The 27,817-nt window shown below is 42.0% G+C and overlaps 1 protein-coding gene across 1 annotated transcript in view; it reads right to left on the bottom strand.

Annotated features, from left to right (window-relative positions):
• lcp2a (lymphocyte cytosolic protein 2a) overlaps positions 1-27,817 on the bottom strand; it is a 188,096-nt gene that overhangs the window by 157,315 nt on the left and 2,964 nt on the right. The window contains exon 2 of the mRNA XM_059990762.1: positions 13,347-13,409. Within this exon, the coding sequence (XP_059846745.1) occupies positions 13,347-13,409 (63 nt within the window). The remainder of the gene's footprint in view (positions 1-13,346; positions 13,410-27,817) is intronic.

The following is a 27,817-nucleotide window of genomic DNA, read 5'->3' as shown; positions in this document are numbered from 1 at the left end:
TGAAACTGGTGTGTAGACTTACAAGAAATAGTGTTCAAATGAACAACTCCAATGTCCAATGAATATACACAGAAAATGAAAACCATTGTTTGAACCAGAAACATTAACACCTAATTAACAGACAAATGGTAACATATACAGTAAAGCGATGGAATATCTACCGTATTATTTACATTATAAGAATGAAATGTTCATCACGTCAAACATAAAATCTACTCAGAGCAAATGAAAAAAATATTGTGAAGCTTTTTTTTAAAAGTCTTTCTGCTGTGTCTTAACATTTTAATGTTGTTGCATAAATGGTTAAAGCAATTACAACATGCACAGACTCTACTAAGGTGTTAGGTCAGAAACAATGCTAACTACAAAGAAATGTGTCCAAACAAATGATGTTTAGGGCTTGCTGGATGTAAAAACCAGATTGTGAGACAGTGACAAGGTGGCTAGCCTAGGACAGAACAGCTACACTAAACCCATCAGGAACATTCTAATGAATGAATGAATTAAACCAGGGTTGGTACACTAACTGAATGCAGAGAAAACAAAGATTGAAATATCCAAGGAACCAGGCAGCTGAAACAAACTCGGTCTGTCAGAAAATTTAAGACAATTAGTATAAAGGTTCTATTTCAAGAAATAGCTGTGAAAAAGTAAACAAGAATGATAGAATGCACTGCCAGCGAAGATGGTTGAGGTGGATACAATAAGTTCTTTAAAGAGATTCTTAGATAGGTACATGGAGCATAGAAAAATAGAGGGCAATGTGGTAGGGTATTTCTAGGCAGATTCTAGAGTAGGTTACATGGTTGGCACAACATTGCGGGCCAAAGGACCTGTAATGTGCTGTAGATTTCTATATTTTCTATGACAGGAACTGTTTCTGCAGAAAAGAAGGCAGAGTGAAATGTAAAATGCACTTTTGTGAGGAACAAGGTAATATAACTGGAGTTTGGCAGTCACCTGCAGGGTACAGCAGGAGGAAAACAATGCTAAATAAGAAAAAGGGTTTCAGCCCAAGATGTTGACTGTACTTTTCTCCATATTTACTGCCTGGCCTGCTGAGCTCCCCAAAACATTTTCTGTGGTTGCTAGGAAAAGAATGCCGATGCATTACTGTCACTCTGAGAGAGACTGTAACCAGCATCCTGAATGCAACAGTTGTGCTTTAAAAAGAAACTTACACCAAATGTGGGGTGCATACTTTATCATAAATATGGACCAGGACAATGTTTAATCTGATCCTGATACTGAATTAAACTAATATGCTCCCAGCACAGGATACATACACTTCCAAAAATTTGCAACTATCCAGAGTTTTGTGAGGAAGTTACCAGGAGAGTTGATGAATCAAAATCAGGTTTAATATCACTGGCATAAAGAAGAAAGAACAATACAGCACAGTACAGGCCCTTCAGCACATAATGTTGTGCTGACCCTCAAACCCTGCCGCCCATATAACCCCCACCTTAAATTCCTCCATATATCCATCTAGTAGTCTCTTAAATTTCACTAGTGTATCTGCCCCCACCACTGACTCAGGCAGTGCATTCCACGCACCAACCACTCTCTGAGTGAAAAACCTTCCTCTAATATCCCCCTTGAACTTTTCTCCCCTTACCTTAAAGCCATGTCCTCTTGTACTGAGCTGTGGTGCCCTGGCGAAGAGGCGCTGGCTGTCCACTCTGTCTATTCCTCTTAATATTTTGTACACCTCTATCATGTCCCCTCTCATCCTCCTTCTCTCCAGAGAGTAAAGCCCTAGCTCCCTTAATCTCTGATCATAATCCATACTCTCTAAACCAGACAGCATCCTGGTAAATCTCCTCTGTACCCTTTCCAATGCTTCCACATCCTTCCTATAGCGAGGCGACCAGAACTGGACACAGTACTCCAAGAGTTTTATAGAGATGCATCATTACATCACGTCTCTTAAACTCTATCCCTCGACTTATGAAAGCTAACACTCCATAAGATTTCTTAACTACCCTATCTACCTGTAAAGCAACTTTCAGGGATCTGTGGACATGTACCCCCAGATCCCTCTGCTCCTCCACACTACCAAGTATCCTGCCATTTACTTTGTACTCTGCCTTGGAGTTTGTCCTTCCAAAGTGTACCACCTCACACTTCTCTGGGTTGAACTCCATCTGCCACTTCTCAGCCCACTTCTGCATCCTATCAATGTCTCTCTGCAATTTTCAACAATCCTCAACACTAGCCACAATACCACTAACCTTTGTGTCATCTGCAAACTTGCCAAACCACCCTTCTACCCCCACATCCAGGTCATTAATAAAAATCATGAAAAGTAGAGGTCCCAGAACCGATCCTTGTGGGACACCACTAGTCACAACCCTCCAATCTGAATGTACTCCCTCCACCATGACCCTCTGCTTTCTTCAGGCAAGCCAATTCTGAATCCACCTGGCCAAACTTCCCTGGATCTCATGCCTTCTGACTTTCTTAATAAGCCTACTGTGTGGAACCTTGTCAAATGCCTTACTAAAATCCATGTAGATCACATCCACTACACTACCCTCATCTATATGCCTGGTCACCTCCTCAAAGAACTCTATCAGGTTTGTTAGACACGATCTGCCCTTCACAAAGCCATGCTGACTGTCCCTGATCAGACCATGATCTAAATGCCCTCAGATTCTATCTCTAAGAATCCTTTCCAACAGCTTTCCCACCACAGACGTAAGGCTCACTGGTCTATAATTACCCGGACTATCCCTACTAGCTTTTTTGAACAAGGGGACAACATTCGCCTCCCTCCAGTCCTCTGGTACCATTCCCGTGGACAACGAGGACATAAAGATCCTAGCCAGAGGCTCAGCAATCTCTTCCCTTGTCTCGTGGTGCAGTCTGAGGAATGTTCTGTCAGGCCCCGAGGACTTATCTGTCCTGATGTATTTTACCAACTCCAACACCTCCCCTCCCTTAACATGCTCCAGAGCGTCAACCTCACTCATATTGTCCTCATCATCATCAAGTTCCCTCTCAGTGGTGAATACTGAAGAGAAGTATTCACTGAGGACCTCACTCACTGTCACAGCCTCCAGGCACATCTTCCCACCCTTATCTCTAATCGGTCCTACCTTCACTCCTGTCATCCTTTTGTTTTTCACATAATTGAAGAGTGCCTCGGTGTTTTCCTTTACCCTTCTTGCCAAGGCCTTCTCATGCCCCCTTCTTGCTCTCCTCAGCCCCTTCTTAAGCTCCTTTGTTGCTACCCTATATTCCTCAATAGACTCATCTGATCCTTGCTTTCTAAACCTCACATATGCTGCCTTCTTCCACCTGACTAGATTCTCCACCTCACTTGTCACCCATGGTTCCTTCACCCTACCATTCTTTATCTTCCTTCCCAGGACAAATTTATCCCTAACATCCTGCAAGAGATCCCTAAACATAGATCACATGTCCATAGTACATTTCCCTGCAAAAACATCATCCCAATTCACACCCGCAGGTTCTAGCCTTATAGCCTCTTCATCTGCCCTTCCCCAATTAAAAATTTTCCTGTCCTCTCTGATTCTATCCTTTTCCATGATAATGCTAAAGGTCAGGGAGCGGTGATCACTGTCCCCCAGATGCTCACCCACTGAGAGATCTGTGACCTGACCCGGTTTGTTACCTAATACTAGATCTAGTATGGCATTCCCCCTAGTCGGCCTGTCAACATACTGTGACAGGAATCCATCCTGGACACACTTAACAAACTCTGCCCCATCTAAACCCTTGGAACTAATCAGGTGCCAATCAATATTAGGGAAGTTAAAGTCACCCATGATAACAACCCTGTTATTTTTGCACCTTTCCAAAATCTGCCTCCCAATCTGCTCCTCGGTGTCTCTGCTGCTACCAGGGGGCCCATAGAATACCCCCAGTAGAGTAACTGCTCCCTTCCTGTTCCTGACTTCCACCCATAATGACACAAACGAGGATCCTGCTACATTACCCACCCTTTCTGTAGCTGTAATAGTATCCCTGACCAGTAATGCCACCCCTCCGCCCCTCTCTCTATCCCTGGTAAGGAAGGTAGGCTCTGTCATGGGCACAGAACTGGAGAGTATGACATCGGTGGCAGAGAGGAGGGCGCTGAGTAGGCTACGGTCAATCATGGAAAACCCTGAACATCCTCTGCACAGCACCATCCAGAGACAGAGAAGCAGCTTCAGCGGCAGGTTGCTGTCAATGCAATGCTCCTCAGACAGGATGAAGAGATCATTACTCCCCAACGCCATTCGGCTCTACAATTCAACCACCAGGGGCAAGACGTGTTAAAGTGCCGGGGTTAGGACTGAGCTTAAGTTAACACTCAATGCACTTTAGTAACTATTTAAGAACTTTTTAAAAGCTATTTATTAAAGCTTTTTGGGAGGGTGATTTTAGATGCATATCATATTTATACTGAGTTAAATACTGTTTGTAATTAGTTTTGCTACAATAAGTGTATGGGACCCTGGAAAAATGTTGAATTTCCCCTTGGGGATGAATAAAGTATCTGTCTATCTATCTATCTATCTATCTATCTTTTAAAGCACTGAAATCCAGGAATATTGAGAATCTATTCCTGCCCTGGTGCCAGCCAAGTCTCCGTAATGGCCACTACATCATAATTCCATGTATGTATCCGAGCTCTCAGTTCATCACCTTTGTCCCTGATGCCTCTTGCATTGAAGTACACACACTTTAGCCCTTCTACCTTACTACCCTTTATTCTGTTTCTATTTCCTCAAAGCCTCTTTATATGCTAGATCTGGCTTTACTCCATGCAGTATATTTGCACCTCTCGCATGACATTTATCCTCCTCCACCTCACTATCTGCTGTAACACTCTGGATTTCCTCCCCCTGCAAATCCAGTTTAAACTCCCCAGAGCAGCACTGGCAAACCTTCCTGCTAGGATGTTAGTCCCCCTCCAGTTCAGGTGCAACTCGTCCCATCGGAACAGGTCCTACCTTCCCTGGAACAAGGCCCAATTGTCCAGAAACATGAAGCCCTCCCTCCTGCACCATCTCCTTAGCCTCGCATTTAGCTACATTATCTTCCTATTTCTAGCCTCACTAGCATGTGGTATGGGTAGTAATCCTGAGACTGCAACCCTGGAGGTCCTGTCCTTCAACATATGTCATGGATTTTGTTATCTTAGCGGCGCAGTACAGTACATACATGATAATATGGGGGGTTGTGTTAAATAAATAACATAGAACATAGAATAGTACAGCACATTACAGGCCCTTCAGCCCACAATGTTGTGCCGACCCTCAAACCCTGCCTCCCATATAACACCTACCTTAAATTCCTCCATATACCTGTCTAGTAGTCTCTTAAACTTCGCTAGTGTATCTGCCTCCACCATTGACTCAGGCAGTGCATTCCATGCACCAACCACTCTCTGAGTGAAAAACCTTCCTCTAATATCCCCCTTGAACTTCTCTCCCCTTACCTTAAAGCATTGTCCTCTTGTATTGAGTAGTGGCGCCCTGGGAAAGAGGCACTGGCTGTCCACTCTGTGTATTCCTCTTAATATTTTGTACACCTCTATCATGTCTCCTCTCATCCTCCTTCTCTCCAAAGCCCTAGCTCGCTTAATCTCTGATCATAATCCATACACTCTAAACCAGGCAGCATCCTGGTAAATCTCCTCTGTACCCTTTCCAATGCTTCCACATCCTTCCTATAGCGAGGCGACCAGAACTGGACACAGTACTCCAAGTATGGCCTAACTAGAGTTTTATAGAGCTGCATCATTACCTAGCAACTCTTAAACTCTATCCCTCGACTTATGAAAGCTAACACTCCATAAGCTTTCTTAACTAACCCATCTACCTGTGAGGCAACTTTCAAGGATCTGTGGACATGTACCCCCAGATCCCTCTGCTCCTCCACACTACCAAGTATCCTGCCATTTACTTTGTACTCTGCCTTGGAGTTTGTCCTTCCAAAGTGTACCACCTCACACTTCTCCGGGTTGAACTCCATCTGCCGCTTCTCAGCCCACTTCTGCATCCTATCAATGTCTCTCTGCAATCTTCAACAATCCTCTACACTATCTACAACACCACCAACCTTTGTGTCATCTGCAAACTTGCCAACCCACCCTTCTACCCCCACATCCAGCTCATTAATAAAAATCACAAAAAATAGAGGTCCCAGAACAGATCCTTGTGGGACACCACTAGTCACAACTCTCCAATCTGAATGTACTCCCTCCACCATGACCCTCTGCTTTCTGCAGGCAAGCCAATTCTGAATCCATCTGGCCAAACCTCCCTGGATCCCATGCCTTCTGACTTTCTTAATAAGCCTACCATGTGGAACCTTGTTAAATGCCTTACTAAAATCCATGTAGATCACATCCACTACACTACCCTCATCTATATGCCTGGTCACCTCCTCAAAGAACTCTATCAGGCTTGTTAGACATGATCTGCACTTCACAAAGCCATGCTGACTGTCCCTGATCAGACCATGATTCTCTAAATGCCCATGGATCCTATCTCTAAGAATCTTTTCCAACAGCTTTCCCACCACAGACGTAAGGCTCATATAACAGTAAGTGTATATGTCTATTAAATAGTTAAATTAAAAATAGTGCTAAATCAGCAATAATAACAGTGAGGCAGTGTACAAGGATTCAATCGGTTGGCAGAAGTGTAGACGCTGTTCCTGAATAGCCAAGTGTGTGCCTTCAGGCTTTTCTGGTGATAACAATGAGAAGAGGGCATGTCAATGAGGAGCATTTGGAGGCTTTGGACCTGTACTCACTGGAATTTAGAAGAATGCGGGGTATCTCATTGAAACCTGTTGAATGTTGAAAGGACTGTGGATGTGGAGAGGATGCTTCCTATGGTGGGGCATCCAGAACTGGATGGCACAGCCTCGAGGTTTGACAGGCAACCTCTTAGAACAGAGGTAAGGAGGTTTTTTTTCATCAGAGAGTAGTGAATCCATTGAGAGCTCTGCCACAGAATGCAGTGGAGACCAAGTCCGTGTTATTAGTTTCCTGATTGGTCAGGGCATCAAAGGATATGGTGAGAAGGCAGGTGTATGGAGTTGAGTGGGATCCAGGATCAGCCATGATGGAATGGGGGTGCGGACTGTCATTCTGGCCTAATTCTGCTCCTATGTCTTGAGGCCTTATGTCCTGAATTTTGCGGGTTCTTAACGATGGACATCACCTTTTTGAGACAGCATCCCTTGAAGGTATCTTAGATACTACGAAGGCTAGTACCCAAGATGGAGTGGACTTATTTTACAACTTTCTGTAGCTTCTTTCAGTCCTGTACAGTAGCACTCCTCCATACCAGACAGTGATGCAGCCTGTCAGAATCCTCTCCACAGTACGTCTACAGAAGTTTTTGACTGTCTTAGATGACAAACTAAATCTCCTCACACTCCTCATGAAATATAACAGCTGTCTTGTTTCCTTTATAGCTTTTTGCTTTTTTTTTAACAACATAATATACTCATGTTCCCTTTGTTTCTTTGTTTATAAAGCTTGAGACCCCCTCCATTGATTTTTTTGAATTTGTGCTCAGTCCACTGCATGGTTCTCAACAGGCTTGTAAATATCAATGCAAAATGCATTGTTTTGTACATCCCTGCATTAAGTTTCATCTACCTTATGTTTAACTATACTACAAACCAATTCCTCATTTCACTGTGCGCCAGATTTCCAAGAATCAGAACCAGTATGTCATAAAACTTATCGTTATGTGACAGCAGTACAGTATGGACATAAAAATTACTATATTTATTTTCCAATTTATTGTGAACCAACAGAGTAACAGGCAGTTGTCAGGGTTCATGCACCATTTTAAAATGTGATGGTGCATGAGAAGCAGTTGTTCCTGAGTCACTGAGTTGAGTCTTCAGGCTCCTTGACCTTCTCCCTGATGGAAATTTGAAAGCATGTTCTAGATGTTAAGGGTCTTTAGTGAGAGCTGCCATCTCCTTGGAATGACCTTAATGGTGAGGAGTGCTCTGCCTATGGTTGAGCAGGCTGAATCCAGTGGGCTCTGCCCCTTTTCACAGTTCTGTGCATTACAGCCTCCATATCAGGCTGTGATGCATCTATAGAAATTCGCAAGAGTCTTTTGTAACACACCGTATCTCCTCAAACTCTGATCAAAGTATAGCCACTGGCATGCTGTCTTAGTGATTGCATCACTGGGTAGGGCCCAGGATGCTGACGCTCAAGAATTTGAAACTGCTTACCATTTCCACTGCTGACCCAACGCCCGCCTCCAAGGGTGTGTCTTCTCCAAACTTCCCCTTCTTGAATTCCACAATTAGTACCTTGATCTTGCTGATAGTGAGTTTAAGGTTGTTATTGTGACATTGCTCAGCCAATGTAAGTATCTCCCTTGTGTATATCACCTCAAAGCCATTTGAGATTTTACTAACAGCAGAGGTGTCATCTGCAAATTGGTAGAAAACGTTTGAGCTGTGGTTAGCCACGCATCATAAGCAGTCGGCTAAGTATGTATCCTTGAGGTACACCTGTGTCAATTGTCAGCTAGAAGGAAATATTATTACCAATCCACAGTGACTGTGGTTTCCTCATGAGGAAGTTCAGGATCTGCAGAGGGAGGTACAAAGGCCTAGGCTTTGAAACTTGTTGATTGATAATAATAGGATGATGGTGCTGAGCAGCAACCTGCTGTATGTGTGCTTGTCTAGGTGCTCTTGGGCAAAGTGGAGAGCCAGTGAGATTGTGTCCACTGTATTGATGTTGTGGTAATAGACAAACTACAATGGATCCATAGCCTTGTTCAGAAAGGACTTAACCAAACCCTTGAAGCACTTCATTATAGTAAATAATATAAAACATAAAATACCTCTTGCTCCTTTTAGGGGTTTTGAGGATACAATGCATCCATGTTGTTTGGGGATGGGTGGAGGGAGTTCCAAAATTAATGCAAAATTTTCTTTTCCTTTTTGGTCCTTCTATGCTACTTGACACTTGGGCATCTTTACTTCATCCCAACCCCTCCAGGTTTCACCAGTCACCTGGTGTTTCTCTCTCCCCTCCCCCCAAATTCTAAACATACTTCTCAGCTCTTTTCTCCAGTTCTGCACAATGGTTTCAACCTGAAATGTCGACTGTACTTTTTTCCATAGATGCACTCTGGTCTGCTGAGTATCTTCAGCATTTTGTGTGTGTTGCTCGGATTTCCAGCATCTGCAGATTTTCTCTTGTTTCTGCTACTTGACTTGGTGAGTTCCTCCAGCTGCCTGTTTCTTCTTCCAAACTCCAGCATTGGCATTTTCCTGTGTATCCATTTAATGCATGTGGCCACTGTCATTTAGTAATATAGGCATGTAGATGGATAACAGAGATCAGCAACTCTCAGCATGTGGCTGGAGCAGCAGAACTAATGTCAGCCTTGATGACTTCATACATTTCCATTGTGTTGTTTTCCATCTTAAGCATTTACATAAAAAATACAATGCAAGGTTACAACAAAAGGGTAATGCTTGTAAAAGAAGTATAATGATGAAGTATAAAGAAATCAAACATTATTTTTATTATTCAGGTGTGCTGGAACTGGAATGCTATCATCTCTTGCAAAGTAAAACCAAGCAATGTATGTGGCAACAAGGTTTCACTCCCAGATGAGTTCAATCCCTTTTAAGATTGTTTTGACCAACAGAACATAGAGGCGCCTACACAGACTCCCACAGCCCCTGACTACACTACAATTTCGGCTTCTGAGACTGACGTGAGAGCTTGCTTCCGGAGCCGGAGGCCACAGAAAGCAGTTGGCCCAAGTGGTGCACCTGGCTCAATGTTGAAGATCTGTCACTTTGCCACTCTGAAGTACCCGTCTACATCAAGCAGGCTTCAATCATAAAGGTGTCCAAGAAGAACTTGGTAACCTGCCTCAATGACTATCATCCAGTAGCACTTACATCACTGTGATGAAGGCTTTGAGAGATTCATCATGCAACATACCTACTCCTCCCTGACGAGTCACTTGGATCTGCACCAATTTGCTTATTGTCACAACAAGTCAACAGCAAGTGCTATTTCATAAGATAAGGCATTTGATAAGGTACCCCAATACAAGGCTTATTGAGAAAGTAAGGCGTTTTCTCCTTGGAGCGACGGAGGATGAGAGGTGACCTGATCGAGGTGTATAAGATGATGAGAGGCATTGATCGTGTGGATAGTCAGATTCTTTTTCCAAGGGCTGAAATGGTTGCCACAAGAGGGCACAGGTTTAAGGTGCTGGGGAGTAGGTACAGTGGAGATGTCAGGGGCAAGTTTTTTTACGCAGAGAGTGGTGAGTACGTGGAATGGGCTGTCGGCAATGGTGGTGGAGGCGGATACGATAGGATCTTTTAAGAGACTTTTGGATTGGTACATGGAGCTTAGAAAAATAGAGGGCTATGGGTAAGTCTAGTAATTTCTAAGCCAGGGACATGCTCGGCACAGCTTTGTGAACTGAAGGGCCTGTATTGTGCTGTAGGTTTTCTATGTTTCTATTACAATCTCCAGCATCATTTTCTATTTCTATATCTACCCTCAACTCTCTTTTCCTCTTTATATACTTAAAAAAGCTTTTAGTATCTTCTTTGATATTAGTTCCTTTCATAATTCATCTTTTCCTTCCTAATGACCTCCTTAGTTTCCTTCTGCAAGTTTTTATAAGCTTCCCAATCCTCTGTCTTCCCACTTTCTTTGGATTCCTTCTCTGCCCTTTCTTTTGCTTTTACTTTGGCTCCGACTTCACTTGTCAGCCACGGCAGTGTCCTTCTTCCATTCAAAAATTTCTTCTTATTTGGAATATATCTGTCTTGCACTTCCCTCATTTTTCACAGAAACTCCAGCGATTACTGCTCTGCTGTCCTTCCTGCTCGTGTCCCTTTCCAGTCAATCTGGCCAGTTCCCCTCTCATGCCATCGTAATTTCCTGAAATTCTGACACATTGGAATATAGTTCCTCCTTCTCAAATTTCAAAGTAAACCCAATCATATTGTGATCACTGTACCCTGAGGATTCCTTAACTTCAAGCTCTCTTATCACCTCTGGAACATTGCACATCACCCAATCCAGCATAGTTGATCCCTAGTGGGCTCAACAATAAGCTGTTCTAAAGAGCATTCCCTTAGACATTCTACAAATTCTCTCTCTTGAGGTCCTGGTTTTCCCAATCCACCCACTTTCATGTTAAAATCCCCAGCAATTACCATGACATTGCCCTTGTGACACACATTTTCTATCTCCTGCTGTAATTTGTATTCCATGTCCTGGCTGCTGTTTGGAGGCTTGTATACAACTGCCATTAGGGTCCTTTTACCCTTGCCATTTCTTAACTCAACCCATAGATACTCTATACCTTCCAATCCTATGTCATTTCTTTCTAATGATTTAATATTATTTCTTATACTCAGGGCCACATCACCCCTCTTCCTACTAACCTATCTTTCCAATACACCGCATATCCTTGCATATTCAACCCCCAATGGCAGCCATTCTTTAGCCAAGTTTCAGAGATGGCCACATCATCATACTTGGCAATCTGTAGCTGAATTTCAAGATCATCCATCTTATTCCTTATGTTGTGTGAATTCAAGTACAACACTCTCAGTCCAGTATTTATTGTTTTCTGTACAAGAGTGTACAGAGGGCATCGCTTGGTGAACTCACAGTCTGAGGTGCACATTCAGGTCACTATCAATCTTCTGCTTATTTCAGATACAATAGCTGATTTCATGTGAAAGATTGCTGGTGATTAATGAGACTATTAGAAGCTGTCAGCAGTTTTTGGTGCACATCATCAATGGTATGACGGTAACCTGACCATGACATTTGGAGCTGATGGTCAGTTCAAATTCTTTATACAGGTGAGATCTCTTCCAGTAATTTCTAGGGATGTTGCTCATATCGGTTGCTTGTCTCATCAGCCGAGATTAACTCCATGATACACCTGGTCCACTTCTGTCTCAGCTCTTAGGCAGGCAAGACAGACAGCTCTAGTGTGTTAGTTCTGATATGTGAGTGGAAACCACAGGGTAGCAGCAGTGAGAAGAACCTGTCAGTAAGTGTCCACACATTAACACAATCACAATGATCTCAAACGGCTGTCAGGGCTGACCTCAGTACCCACGTTGTCATGGAAGGTACACAAACTGAGCTGCGTTGGCATGCAGTTCACTCCTTCAGCAATAATTCAATGAAGCAACATACCTGATAAACTCACATTATGTGTTGCCCTTGTGAAGACAACATATAATAGTCATTATTTATAGTATTTTAATTGCAACATGAGAAGACATGAGAAGATCAGATCGGTTGTGAATTATGAAGTCCTAAAACTTGTGTTTCAAAGTAAACATGATCTGGGCCCTGACTGGACAACATCTACTAAGGCATGAAAATCAATGGTAAATTGTCTCAACAAATGATTATCCCTGTTCTTATGCAAGGACATATATTGTATGTCTCGCACATTCCTCGTTCCGAAACAGAGGACACAAATGGAACTGTATGAGGTCAGAGGCATAGCAATATCACCTGAAACTTTTCCCAATAGCAACAATTTCCTTGCTTTACTCATTTCCTTTGGTGGATTTGATATCTTAGTCTTATATACCAGCCAGAATGTCTTGGTAGTAATGTCCTGAAAATATAACACAAGGTTGTGCTCCCCCCACCCACCCCCAACTCTGTCCATATGTTCATTGTGATAGGTGATTAACCTTCATGCCTTTCCTTCCTGTTGCCTTTATCCACTCATGTATGCCCTGGTGTTCTCTGAGTCTGTAGACAACTGGGATCTGTGGCAGTAATCTACTAAATAGATGATAGCACAATGCTTAACTGTCTGCCAGAGTTTGGACAACTGTTAATATGTTCAGTATGTCATCCAGGGCTCTCTTCTAAGGCAAATCCATTACAAAAATTTGACCTTAAACAAGTCAGTATTTTTTAAAATTCTTGTATTCCCTGCTTTGCCTGTTTAGTATATAGTAAGTGACATTGAATACTGTATTTGGACTCACAGCTGCAATCTGTATGCAGGCATTGGAAAGTGTTTATGAAATTAATTAAGAAATTGATAGTTTATCTCTGATTGTTGATATGAGGATAGTCTTTCAGTTCAGTGAAAAATCTTCAGGGTTTGCAACTTGACTGTGTTGCATGTCAGTTAGTTATCAGTGCCATGGGCAATGCTGGTGAGGACACTGAAAGAGAGTCGTATTCTTTCTGGAAACTTCCCCCTTTGTGGCTCTATAATACACAGAATGATGCCTTCACATTCACTGGGAGAGCAAAATAAAACTTAAATCCAATATTTCACTCCAAAAATAAATTGATCACTTACCAGAAATCTTTGCCCATTAATATTGTTCTTTTTTATAACTTTTTCGCAGTCTTTCCAGTCTAGCTATTAAATACAAAAGGAATGATAACATTAGCTACAATGTATTGACAATGTTGCATTGGCTGAATGACCGATAAGAGTTTTGTACAAAATTTCTTTAAGGAACAGTTGAACAGAAACAACATCAATCTTTCCATAAAAGCAGGGTATCGTAATAACAAAGAAACATGCTGTGGATAGTTACAGTATGTAATAATTGTCCCTAAAATCATTCTCTGTCATGTATACAACGTAGGCAAGACTGATTGACGAGGGAATCTACAACGAAAGATAAAGTAAAAGAACCCCCTGAGAAAAAGTAACTATAGTGAGCAGAGTCAGTATGGAATTATGAAAGACAATTCCTGTTTGATTAACTTGTAGGTGTGCCTTGTGGAATGTGCAAGAGGAAATAAATGGGTGTAGTGCATTTGGATTTCTAGGTTTTAACAATGTCTTTCACAGAAAGTAGGTTAATAATGTTAGAGCACATAGAACTGGGGTGTAATGCACTGATAGAATTTGAAAATTGGTTATTGGAGAGAAAGCAGAATAAATGGATCGTTTTCAAATTGGTAGGCTGTGACGTGGGGCAAAGCAAGGATTAGTGCTGTGGCCTAGTACTAATACTAATCCACTAATACTTTGGCTGAGATTACAAAACGTCAGACAGTTATACAGCATTGAAACAGACCATTATATATCCACCAGTGGATGCCCTTCGGTATTAATCCTAACTCCCAGCACTCAGTTCATTCTTCTATGCTGAGGCAATTCAAGTGTTCATTTAGACACTGAAATGCTGTCAGTATCTCTGCTTCCAGCACACTCTCAGGTAGTGCATTCCAGTTACTCACCACCCTCAGGGTGAAAATATCCCCTCAGATTACCTCTAAAATTATTTCCCATGCTCTCGATCTAGAACCATAGACCATTACAGCACAGAAACAGGTCTTTTGGCCCCTTTTGGCTGTGCCAAACCATTTTTCTGCCTAGTCCCACTGACCTGCACCTGGCCCACATCCCTCCATACACCTCTCATCCATGTACCTGTCCAAGTTTTTCCTAAATGTCAAAACTGAGCCCGCATTCACCACTTCATCTGGCAGCTCATTCCACACTCCCACCACTCTCTGTGTGAAGAAGCCCCCCCCCCCCCCAATGTTCTCATTAAACTTTTCTCCTTCACCCTTAACCCATGTCCTCTGGTTTTTTCTCCCCCAGCCTCAATGGAAAAAGCCTGCTTGCATTCACTCTATCTATACCCATCATAATTTTATACACCCCTATCAAATCTCCCCTCATTCTTCTACGCTCCAGGGAATAAAGTCCTAACCTATTCAACCTTTCTCTGTAACTCAGTTTCTCAAGTCCCGACAACACTGCACACAATAATCCAAATTCAGCCTCACCAATGCCTTATACAACCTCACCATAACATTCCAACTCTTATACTCAACAATTTGATTTATAAAGGCCAATGTATCAAAAACTCTCTTTACGACCTTATCTACCTGTGATGCCACTTTTAGGGAATTTTGTATCTGTATTCCCAGATTCAGATTCAGATTCAGTTTATTGTCATTTAGAAACCACAAATGCAATGCAGTTGAAAAATGAGACAACGTTCCCCCAGAATGATATCACAAAAACACATGACAAAACAGACTACAACAGAAAATCCACGTAACATTTGGCAATCCCCAATCCAGAGTCGGGAGAGGCTGCTGCATATTAATATCACACTACCGTCTAGTGTGTTCTCCAGAAAGGAGCTCCAAATCCTCCAGACAAGAACAAGACAAAAACTAAAGCTACAGGATCTGCACAAAACCACGTAATTACAACATATAGCTACAACAGTGCAAACAATAGCATAATTGATAAAAAAACAGAGCATGGGCACAGTAAAAATAATCCAAAGATGTTAAAGGACTGTAAGTTCAAAAGAAATCACCACACAGTTTCCACAAGTCCACAGGGTTCCGACAGACTCGCCATCCCATGCTGGTGGGAATACCCCCGCTATGGACTTCCAAGGCACCGCCCGACTCAGACTCGCAGACGCAGCACACACCGAAAGTGACCTGACCGCAGCGGACTCCGAATCCATCGAACCTCCAAGCCGACGACCATCCCCTCCGGCACAAGTTCTCCGAGCACCGTCCTCTGCCAAGCGTATTAAGACGGCCCCGCCAACGGCCATCGGCAACACAACCCTGAGGACTGGGGGCCTGTTCTTCCCAGCAGAGACCTGGACCTCACAGCAGCAGCAACAACGAAGAAGGTCTTCCTGGAGATTTCCCGATGTTCCTCCGTGCTCCCATGTCCGTTTTCAATTGATTATGATTGTGCACAGCACCCCACTTCACAAATAACAGATAATCAGTTCCGGAGTGGCCACTGCAAGCTGCATCGCACCGCCATCTTGGATCATCTTGGATCAGAGATCCCTCTGTTCTACTGCGCTCCTCAGTGCCCTACCATTTACCTTGTATGTTCTACCTTGGTTTTCCCTTCCAAAGTGCAATACCTCACACTTGTCTGTATTAAACTCCATCTCCCATTTTTCAGCCCATTTTTCCAGCTGGTCCAGATCCCTCTGCAAGCTTTAAAAACCTTCCTCACTGTCCACTACACCTCCAATCTTTGTATCATCAGCAAATTTGCTGATCCTATTTACTACATTATCATCCAGATCATTGATATAGATGACAAATAACAATAGACCCAGCACTGATCCTTGTGGCACACCACTAGTCACAGGCCTCCACTCAGAGAAGCAATCCTCCACTACCACTCTCTGTCTTCTCCCATTGAGCCAATGTCTCATCCAATTTACTACCTCACCATGTATACCTAGCAACTGAATCTTCCTAACCAACCTCCCATGTGGGACCTTGTCAAAGGCCTTACTGAAGTCCATGTAGACAACATCCACTGCCTTCCCTTCATCCACTTTCCTTGTAACCTCCTGAACCTCCAATTCTCATCACATTCTACAGGGGTTGTATTGAGAGCATCCTGAGCAGCTGCATCACTGCCTGGTTCGGAAATTGTACCATCTCAGATCACAAGACCCTGCAGCGGATAGTGAGGTCAGCTGAGAAGAACATTGGGGTCTCTCTTCCCGTCATCATGGACATTCACACCACACTCTGCATCCGCAAAGGAAACAGCATTATGAAGGACCCCACATACCCCTCAGACAATCTCTTCTCCCTCCTGCCGTCTGGGAAAAGGAACTGAAGCATTCGGGCTCTCACGACCAGACTATGTAGCAGTTTCTTCCCCCAAGCTATCAGACTCATCAATATCCGAAGCCTGGACTGACACCTTGCCCTATTGTCCTGTTTATTATTTATTGTAATGCCTGCACTGTTTTTGTGCACTTTATGCAGTCCAGTGTAGGGCTGTATTCTAGTGTAGCTTTCTCTGTTTTTTTTTATTACGTAGTCTAGTTTTTTGTACAGTGTCATGTAACAGCATGGTCCTGAAAAACATTTCATTTTTACTATGCTGTACCAGCATAGTATATAACTATATAACTGTACCAGCAATTATGGTCAACATGACAATAAAAGTGTCTTGACTTGACTTGATAATCTCTAATAGATTGGTTAAACATGACCTACCACACACAAAGCCATGTTGACTCTCCCTAATACGTCCCTGTCCATCTAAATACTTGTAGATCATATCTCTTAGTACTCCTTCCAATAATTTACCTACTACTGACGTCAAACTTACCAGCTTAAAGACTTTTTTAAACAACGGAACAACATCAGCTCTCCTCCAATTCACCGGCACCTCACCCGTAGATACCAACATTTTAAATATATCTGCCAGGGCCCCTGCAATTTCACCACTAGTCTCCTTCAAGGTCAGAGGGAATACCCTGTCAGGTCCTTTGGATTTATCCACTCTGATTTGCCACAAGGTACCAAGCATCTCCTCCTCTTCAATCTGTGTAGGTTCCATGACCTCACTACTTGTTTGTCTTATTTCCATTGACTCCATGCCAGTTTCCTTAGTAAATACAGAGGCAAAAAACCCATTTAAGATCTTCCCCATTTCTTTTGGTTCTATACATATCTGACCACTCTGATCTTTAAGAGGACCAATTTTATCCTTTAATATCCTTTTGCTCTTAATATAGCTGTAGAAGCTCTTTGGATTATCCTTCACCTTGACTGCCAAAGCTACCTCATGTCTTCTTTTAGCCCTCCTGATTTCTTTCTTAAGTACTATTTTGCACTTTTTATACTCCTCAAGCTCCTTATTTCCTCCCTGTTTCCTATACATGTCATACATCTCTCTCTTCTTCTTTATCAGAGTTCCAATATCCCTAGAGAACCAAGGTTCCTTATTCTTATTCACTTTGCCTTTAATCCTGACAGGAACATACATTCTCTGCCCAAATCTATGTCCACTAGTTTTATCTACCTCTCATATGGGACAAGTTTCTTGTATTGTTCCCTGGGGTACCTCACTATTTATATATATATCAATTTTGTCCATTCTTAATCTCTTCCACTAGAGACAAAAGAGATGTAAACTCTCTGGTCTTTCCTTGTAACTGAACTGTTCTATCCCAGGCAACGTTCAAGTGAACTCCCTCTGCACCCTCTGCAGTACTATCACATCCCTCCTATCGCATGGTAACCAGAACTGCAAGTAGTGTTCTGTCTGAGGTCTGAGCAATGTTTTGTAAAGTTGAAGCATCACACTCTCCCACCCCGCTCTTCTTTTCTGTGCTCTAGTATGCTTTCTAAAAAATATTTTTATTTGTGCTGCCGCCTTCAAGCTTTGAATTTGTACAGTCCCCTTTTGACCTAAGTAGGACCTAAGACCCTTCCATTCAAGATGTATGTCCAAGCTTCAATAGTACTCCAAAAACTGCATCACCACATATATTTCCAAGTTTTCTATTAATACTAAACTCAGTGATACGGTGACTATACATGAGGATGTAAAGATACTTTAATGGGAATCTGGGCAGCCTGCATAGGTGAGGAACTATCAGATAAAATATAAATATAACGTAGAAAAAATGTGTTTCTAGGAATTAGGAAGACTTATTATATTGTATGTGACCTTAGTGAAATCACACCAGACATTCATTAGACATTCTAAATATGGGAGTAATTGATACTAAATTTACTTTGAACTTTAATTACTCCCATATACACACACACACACACACACACACACACACACACACACACACAAATTTTGTGAACATGAGACGAAGAGATAAAAGCATTATCAAGGATGCATCTCACCCTAACCGTGGACTTTTTACTTTCCTCCCATCCGGTAGGCGCTACAGGAGCCTCCACTCTCACACCAGCAGGCACAGGAAGAGCTTCTTCCCTGAGGTTGTGACCCCGCTGACCTCGCATCACAGCACTAAGCAGTATTGCACCCACATTGTACTGTCTCAGTACTTATATATTTGTGTGCTGTAGTACTTACTTTTTATTTGCAGTTATTTTGTAAATAACTCTATTCTTTGCATTTCTGGTTAGATGCTAACTGCATTTCATTTGGCTTTGTATCTTTACCCAGCACAATGACAATAATGTTGAATCTGATCTAATCTAAAGGGTCCTTGAAAGTGAGTCAAAGTTTTATGGGAAGAATTCAGAGTTGGAGTAACAGAAGGTGAGTGAAATTATTCCCTCTGGTTCAACAGCCTGATGATTGATGAGTAAGAACTGTTCCTGAGCCTGATGGTGGGGCTTCTGAGCTAAACTTCCTGATAGTAACAGTGAAAAGTGTAAAGGAAACTAAGTACCCTGGACCAGTTGGACTATGCCCGGGGTTCTGAAACAGATAGCTGAAGAGATTGTGAAGGCATGGTTCCAAAAAAGTGGAAAATTGCAAATTTCACCTCACTGTTTAAGAGGGCATGGAGGCAGAAGAAAGGAAATTATAGACCAGTTAGCCTGACCTCAGTCGTTGGAAGGTGCTGGAGTCCATTATTAATGATGAGGTATTTGAAGGCAAATGACAAAATAGTCCTAAGTCATTTTGGCTTCCTTCATGAGAAACCTTGCCTAAAAATTCTGTTGAAATTCTGAGAGGAAATAATAGGCAGGATAGAACAAATGGGAGTATGTGGATGGTGTTTATTTGGATTTTCAGAAGGTCTTTGATGAGGTGCCGCCCATGAGACTGTTTAACAAGTTAAGAGCCCATGGTACTGCAGGAAAGAGACTAGCATGGTGATAAGATTGGCTTTCTAGCAGGAGGCAAAGAATGGGACTAAAGAGGGCCTTTTCTGGTTGGCTCCTGGTGACTAGTGGTGTTCTGCAGAGGTTGGTTTTAGAACTGCTTCTTTTCACATTATAAGTCAATAATTTGGATGAGGGAATTGATGGCTTTGTGGCCAAGTTTGCAGAAGATAAGTGGAGGGGCAGGTAGTGTTGAGGAAACAGAGTATCTGTAGAAGGACTTGAACAGACTGGGAGAATGGGTAAAGAAGTGACAAATGGAATATAGTGTCACAAAGTGCATAGTCATGTACTTTGGTAGAAGGAATAAATGTATAGACTATTTTCTAAGTAAGGAGAAAATTCAAAACTCAGAGGTGCAAAGGAACTTGGGAGTCTTTGTGCAGGATTCCCTAAAGGTTAACTTGCAGTTTGAGTTGGTGATAAGGAAGGTAAATGGAATGTTACCATTCATTTCAAGATTAGAAGGGTGTAATGCCGAGGCTTCATAAGCCATTGTTTAGACTGCACTTTGAGTATTGTGAGCAGTTTTGAGCTCCTTATCAAAGAAAAAATGTGCTGACTTTGGAAAGAGTCCGTAGGAGGCTTATGTAAATTATTCTCAGAATGAAAGGGTTAATATATTGTGATAGATATTCACCTCTTTTTTTTTCTAATCTTGTTTTCCAAGCACAGAATTTTGTAAAATAAAGCAGTTGTAAGTAAACTTCCAACTGAGAGATTGCTCAACTTCTGGTTGTAAATGGAAGTCAGTCTTCAGTTCTTAAATTTGAATGCAAAGCACTTTTTGTAGAACAGCTCTGCAAATAGGGTCCATCTTTTGAAGACCCTCTGTCTGTGAAGAGTCAATGCACCTACTTTATTATTGCTTCAGAGCAGAGTTTGAGACAATTGCTTTATTTAATTTGGGTTGTTTCAAACAGACAAGCTGACTCTTAAGTTGCTTAGTTCAAGGAAGCTCATAGATCAGGCGCATGATATCATTTCGCATAACAATAACAGATATGTTTATAGTTAGTAAGGTTTATTTACTCAAAGAAGCTATTGCTTGAGTTTATTTACAGCAGTTTTGGTTGAAGATGGTGTTGGGGGAACACAGTGATGACTTGCTGTCAGCAAACAGAATGACTGACTACTTTAACAATCACACTTTTTCTGTAAAATGATCTCTGTAATCAATAGCCTGTGTCTTTCCTTTTGGTACCACCTGCACCTTTGTGGTGAGAACTGAAGTCTTCAAGGTACAGGACAGTTGCAGCCTGGTATATATGGTTTGAATCAAGGTGGCAGGGCTCAGGCTCGAGGGCAGAGAGCATATCAATGTTTGGCTGCTTGAGGTGATTTGAAGAGACAGAACTGAGGTACGGCAGAGTTGAGGTGGTGGTGCCCAGTCTCAAAAGTGAGGAACAAGCTGATGTTTGACCAATTTAAGCACCAGGACTGATTGGAAAAGTTGGATACAGGCCAAATCGAGGAGGAGGCGTCCAGGCCAAACAGTGTATAAAAGCAGTAGAGCCGGGTCCAAGAGCAAGGACCAGTTGTTCAGCCAGTTTAAGCACCAGACTAGATTGAAAAAGTCAAGGTGTCATGGCCCTAGGAGAATGGGACAGTGTTCAGCTGTCTGCTCATAAGGTTTACTCATTTCTGCACTGTGGTCTGCAACTAATGGACTGCTGAATCGGCTGAGGTCTCATTTTGTGAACTTCAGTACACATACTTCTGTAACAAATGTGCTTGGAACTTTAATGATAGCTAACTAAGATCTCTATCACCAAAAGATGCCTTTAAGCCATTAGTGTTAAAAGGATATCTGAGGAAGTATCACTTGCTTGTGAAGCCAGTCAAGTGGCTGAAGGGTATAAATGTAAAGAGCAGTTCAGTCTCATAGATTGTGGTAAGCAACATCAAGAAACATCTCTGGCTACAGATATTCCTCCTCATCTCTGTTCTGAGGTTACACATCTCTGGTCTTACACTCTCCCACATAAGAAACATCCTTTCCACATCCACTCTCTCAAGACCTTTCATTGTTTGATAGGTTTCAATGGTCACCCCTCATTCTTCTGAATTCTAGTGAATGCAAATGCAATGTTAGCATTCATTTCAAGAGGACAATAATATATCAAGGATGTAATATTGAGACGTTATGAAGCACTGGTGAGTCCTCACTTGGAGTATTGTGAGCTGTTTTGGGCCCCTTATCTTAAAAAGGATGTGCTAAAGCTGAGGAGAGTTCAAAGGAAGTTCACAAAAATGATTACAGGATTAAATTGCTTGTCATATCAAAAGCATTTGATGGCTCTGGGCCTATATTTGTTGGAATTTAGAAGAATGAGGGGTGACCTAATTGAAACCTAATGAATGGTGAAAGGCCTTGATAAAGTGGATGTGGAGAGGATGTTTCCTATGGTGGGAGAGTCTAAGACCAAAGGACACTCAAAATAGGAGTGTGTCCTTAAAGAATCGAGTTGAGAAGGAATTTCTTAAGCCAGAGAGTGGTGAATCTGTGGAATTCATTCCCACAGGCAGCTGTGGAGGCCAATTCTTGATGTATATTTAAGGCAGCGGTTGATAAATTCTTGATTGGCCAGGGCATGAAGAAATATGGGTAGATGGCAGGAGATGGGGCTGAGAGGAAAACTGGATTAGCCATAAATGGTGGAGCAGACCGGATGGAGCAAATGGCCTAATTCTGCTCTTATGTCTTATGATCTAATACAGGCCCAGAGCCATCAAATGTTCTTCATGTGACAAGCTGCTCAATCCTGGAATCATTTACGTGAACTTCCTTTGAACCCTTTCCAGTTTCAGCACAAGATAGGGGAGCCAAAATTGCTCACAATACTCCAAATGAGTCCTGAACTGTGCTTTATAAAGCCTTCACATTGCATCCTTGTTTTTATATTTGCGTCCTCTTGAAATGAATGCTAACATCGCATTTGCCTTCAACACCTAAGGCTCAACTTGGAGTAATGTGTCCAGTTCTGGTCGCTTCACTATAGGAAGGATGTGGAAGTACTGGAAAGAGTACAGAGGAGATTTACCAGGATGTTGCCTGGTTTAGAGAGTATGCATTATGATCAGAGATTAAGGGAGCTAGGGCTTTACTCTCTGGAGAAAAGGAGGATGTCAGGAGACATGATAGAGGTGTACAAGATATAAAGAGGAATAGATAGAGTGGACAGCCAGTGCTTCTTCCCAGGGCACCACTGCTCAGTACAAGGGGACATGGCTTTAAGGTAAGAGGTTGGAAGTTCAAGTGGGATATTAGAGGAAGGTTTTTCACTCAGAGAGTGGTTGGTGTGTGCAATGCACTGCCTGAGTCAGTGGTGGAGGCAGATACACCAGTGAAATTTAAGAGACTTTAAGGTAAAATTTAAGGTATATAGAGGAATTTAAGGTGGGGGGGTTATATGGGAGGCAGGGTTTAAGGGTCAGCACAACATTGTGGGCCGAAGGGCCTGCACTGTGCTGTTACTATTCTCTGTTCTAAAACTACCTGCCCCTCCACCTATCTTCATATTGTTTGCAAACTTTGCAGCAAAGCCATCAATTCCATCATCCAAGTCATTGACATAGAACATAAAAAGCTGTCCCAGCTCAGGCCTCTGTGGAACACCGCTAGTCACCAGCAGAAAACCAGAAAAGCTTCCCTTTATACCCACTCATTGCCTCTGCCAATCAGCTACTGTTTCATCCATACTAGAAGTTTTCCTGTGATAACATGGGCTTGTAATTTTTTAAGCAGCCTCATGTGTGGCATCTTTTCAAAGGCCTTCAGAAAATCCAAATAAACAACATCAAACAATTCTCCTTTGTCTGTCATGTTTATTACTTCTTCAAAAAATTGCAACAGGTCTGTCAGACAAGATTTTCCCTTGAGGAAACTATGCTGTTTATGGCCTATTTTATCAAGTGCCTCCAAGTACCCCAAAACCACATCCTTAACAATCAACTCCAACATCTTCCCAATCACTGAGGTCAGACTAACTGGCCTACAGTTTCCTTTCTTCTGCCTCACTCCCTTCTTGAAGAGTGGAGTGACGTTTGCAATTTTTCAGTCTTCCGGAAGTGGTATGTCTTCATAGTTTATACAAATTACACTGATGTTTTGGAAATCCTTTGTTATTTTTGCTTTATGCTTTATCCTTTGTGCTTCAGAAATGCTTAATTTTTTTAGATTTTGGAAATGACTTGTGTTTTAGAAATCATTTATAATGTTTTAAGATTCAAGATAATGGTTCAATTATTCAACTAAAGAAAGAAATCCTCTGAGAATGGGGAAATGTTTAAGATCGAGCTCCTGCGTGAGAATGGAGAAATATTTAAGATAGAGATCTTCTGTGGGTTTAGAATGTATTTTAAGAATTTTGTTGGATTTAAATGTGTATTGCTGAAAATAAATGAACTGTGTTTTAAACTACTTTGTTAGCTGGAAGTATCTTCCCCTTGGTAGGGAGAGAGGACTCACTGCTCGAATCGTGGGTATTGGCATCTAAACTCATGGGGAATAAACAGGGAAGTGAACTGTTCTTTGAGAATTGGGTGGTTACAGTATCATCTCCCTTTAGAGAGAGTACTTGTGGCTATTTATATCTGATAGGGCTTAACGTCTTCGCATGAGTTTAGAACTTCATGGTCAGCAAACCCAGTGCCATTACAATATAAAGAACAACTGATGGCTGTGAGCCTGTACTTGTAGCTTAGAAGAATAGGGTGGGGGGGGGGGGGGAATCCTTGAAACCTATTGAATATTGAAAGGCCTGAAAGTGAGAGAGGATATTTTCTACAGTGGTGGATTCTAGAACCAGAGGGCACAGCCTTAGAATAGAGGGACATCTACCTAAAGCAGAGCTAAGGAAAAATTTCTTTAGCCAGAGGGTGGGAAATCTGCAGAATTGATTGCCACAGATAGCTGTGCAAGGCAAGACACTGGGTATAGTTAAGGCAGAAATTGAAAGGTTCTGGATTAATTAGAGCGTCAAAGGTTACGGGAAAAAATGCAGGAGAATGGGGTTGAGAAGAATAATGAATCAGAAAAGATGGAATGCCGAATGGCCTAATTCTGCTGCTATGTCTCTGGGCAAAGAGAGCATGGACTGGATGGTTGGTGTCCTTGATGGTGGATGCTGCCTTCCTGCATCAGCACTCATTGGAGAGGTGCTCAGCGGTGTCGGGGCCTTTACCCTTGATAGACTGGGTTGTATCCACCACTTTTAGAGGATCTTTCTTTTCAAGGGCATTGGTGTATCCTTACAAGACCATGATGAGGAGAAATTGAGTAGAATGGGACTCTGTTCTGAATTTAGGGTAAGAGGAGACCTCATAAACATCCGGACTGGCTGATGTCCTTCCAGTTTATTTTCTAAGGGTCTCTTACATTTTTTATATTACTGAAGGATTCTCCTGTTTACAGTTCTCTATTCCCTCCACAGGCTTCCCTTTTTTGTTCCAGATTTTGATGTGAAATTTTGTGTGTGGCATGGCCTAATGCAAAGGTATAGAATCATAAGGCACTGATAGGCATACCAGTCCATGCTGACAATCAGTATCTATCTATACTAATCACATTTACCAACATGGTCTGTAGTCTTCATACATTACATTGGATTTTAAAAGCATGGTCCAGGAACAAATATAACAAGGTTTCTAAAGCCAGAAATACCAAAGGAATGCAGGGATACTTCAGGGTATCGTTTGATACTGAGCTGCACACTCTCTCCAAACATAGGGTACATTTGAAGGTACTGTATATACTATCATGCTTCTTCAATAAAGGATGCAATATTCTCACATTGAACCAAGCTGAAGATAAACCAAAGATGTCAATGTAAACATTCACAATAAGGTTGTGATACAACTGAACAGAAACTCTCTAGAGCCCCATGAGGCCCCATGTGCAAAAAACATACATGAGTCAATGGCAATCTAGGTGCATGAGAGACATTTGAAAGTGTGGCAGTATAAACACATTCAGTTCTCCCAAAAAAAGGAGCTGATCCCCCGAAGATTTGACAGACAACTAATACATAAACACCTTGCTGGTGAACACATAACAGAACAGTTCAGCGCAGTAAGAAGTCCTTCAGCCTACAATGTTGTGCTAAAATAAATAAACTGTTAAATATATGCCTCACTAAATTAATTTCTTCTGCCTACATAAGGTCCATATCTTTCCAGTCTCTGCACATTCATGTGCTTATCTACAAGCCTCTTAAACACTTATATTTTAATTTGCACCACTGCTACCCTGGGCAGAGATGCCATGCACTCACCACCCAGTGTAAAAACAACGTGCCCTAGATCTTCTTTAAACTTAAGATAAGATAGAGCAGCATAAGATACAGGAGCAGAGTTAGGCCATTTGGGTCATTGAGTCTGTTCCACCTTTTCATCATGACTGATCCTTTTCCCTCTTGCCTTGACCAATCAAGAATCAAATGCCTTAAATATACACAAGACTTGGCCTGCATAACTGCCTGTGGCAATGATTTCTTCATTTAGAAAACTGTCTATCCTTTTATTTCTTCTAACAAGGTGCATGACCATACATTTTCTGACACTGTATTCTATCTGTCGCTTCTTTATCCATTCTCTTAATCTGTCTAAGTTATTCTGTAGCCTCTCTACTTCCTTAAAATGACCTGCCCTTCCCCCTATCTTCATATTGTCTGCAAACTTAGCCACAAGGCCATCAATTCCATCATCCAAATCATTGACATATACGTAAAAAGAATTGGTTCCAACACAGACCCCTGTGGAACACCACTAGGCGCTGGCAACCAATCAGAAAAGGTGCTCTTTATTCCTACTCTTTGCCTCCTGACAATCAGCTGCTGTTTTATCCATGCTAGAATCTTTCCTGTAATACCACGGGCTTTTAACTTGTTAAGCAGCCTCGAGTGTGGTACCTTGGCCTCCTGAAAATCCGAGTACACAACGTCAACTGATTCTCCTGTCTATCCTGCTTGTTATTTATTTATTGTCTATTTAACACTAGGGTATTCACCAAACTATTTACAATGACCAGTGAACCTACTAACTGGTAGATCTTTGGACTGTGGGAGGGAACTGGAGCACCTGGAGGAAAAACACACAGTCACAGGGAGAACGTACAAACTCCTTGCAGGCAGTGGCTGGAATTAAGCCAAGTACGGTTAGGCATTGCCCTATTCACTACGTTACCATGCCTTCAAAGATTTCCAACAGATTTGTCATGCAAGATTTTCCCTTAAGGAAGCTATGCTAACTATGGCCTATTATATCATGTACCTCCAAGTACCCCAAACCACACCTTTAACATTTAACGTCTTACAAACCATTGAGGTCAGACTAACTGGCCTACGACTTTCTTTCTTCTGTCCTTCAGCCTTCTTGATGAGTGGAGTGACATTTTCAATTTCCCAATCCTTTGGAAGCAAGCCAGAATCAATTGATTCTTGAAAGATCATTACTAATCAATTCCATCATCCACAAAATCTTCAGCCACCTCCTTCAGAACACTGGAGAGTAGACAATCTATTCCTCGTTACTTACCTACCTTCAGACCTTTCAGCTTCCCAAGCACCTTCTCCCTAGTAATGGCAACATCGCACACTATACCCCCGATACTCTTGAACTTCAGCTATAATGCTTGTGTCTTCCACAGTGAAGACTGATGCAAAGTACTTATTTGGCTTGTCCATCATTTCTTTGTCTCCCATTGCTACGTCTCCAGCATCAATTTCCAGCAGTCTGATATCTACTCCCACTTCTCTTTTACATCTTGAAGAAACTTCTGGTATCCTCTTCAATATTATTGGCTAGCTTACCTTCAAATTCCATCTTTAGTTTCTTTTTGACTTTTTTAGTTACCTTCTGTTAATTTTTAAAAGTTTCCCAATCCCCTAACTTACCAGTATTTTTTCTCTATTCTGTACCCTCTCTTAGGCTTTTATTTTGAGTTTGACTTCTCTTATCAGCCACAGTTGTGTCATCTTGCCTTTCAAATACTTCTTCTTCAGGATGTATCTACCCTGCCCCTTCTAAATTGCTCTCAGATATTCCAGCCATTGCTGTTTTGCTGTCCCTGTTAGTGTTCCATTTCAATCAGTTTTGGCCAACTGCTCCCTCAAGCATTTGCAACTCCCTTTACTCCACTTGAATACCAATGCATGTGACTTTAGCTTCTTCTTCTCATCTTTCAGGATGAAT

This window comes from Hypanus sabinus, chromosome 15, assembly GCF_030144855.1.
Source record: "Hypanus sabinus isolate sHypSab1 chromosome 15, sHypSab1.hap1, whole genome shotgun sequence".
In the NCBI taxonomy this organism is placed as follows: domain Eukaryota; kingdom Metazoa; phylum Chordata; class Chondrichthyes; order Myliobatiformes; family Dasyatidae; genus Hypanus; species Hypanus sabinus.
Note: the sequence above shows the minus strand (reverse complement) of the source record. Positions and strands in the feature narration are given on the sequence as shown.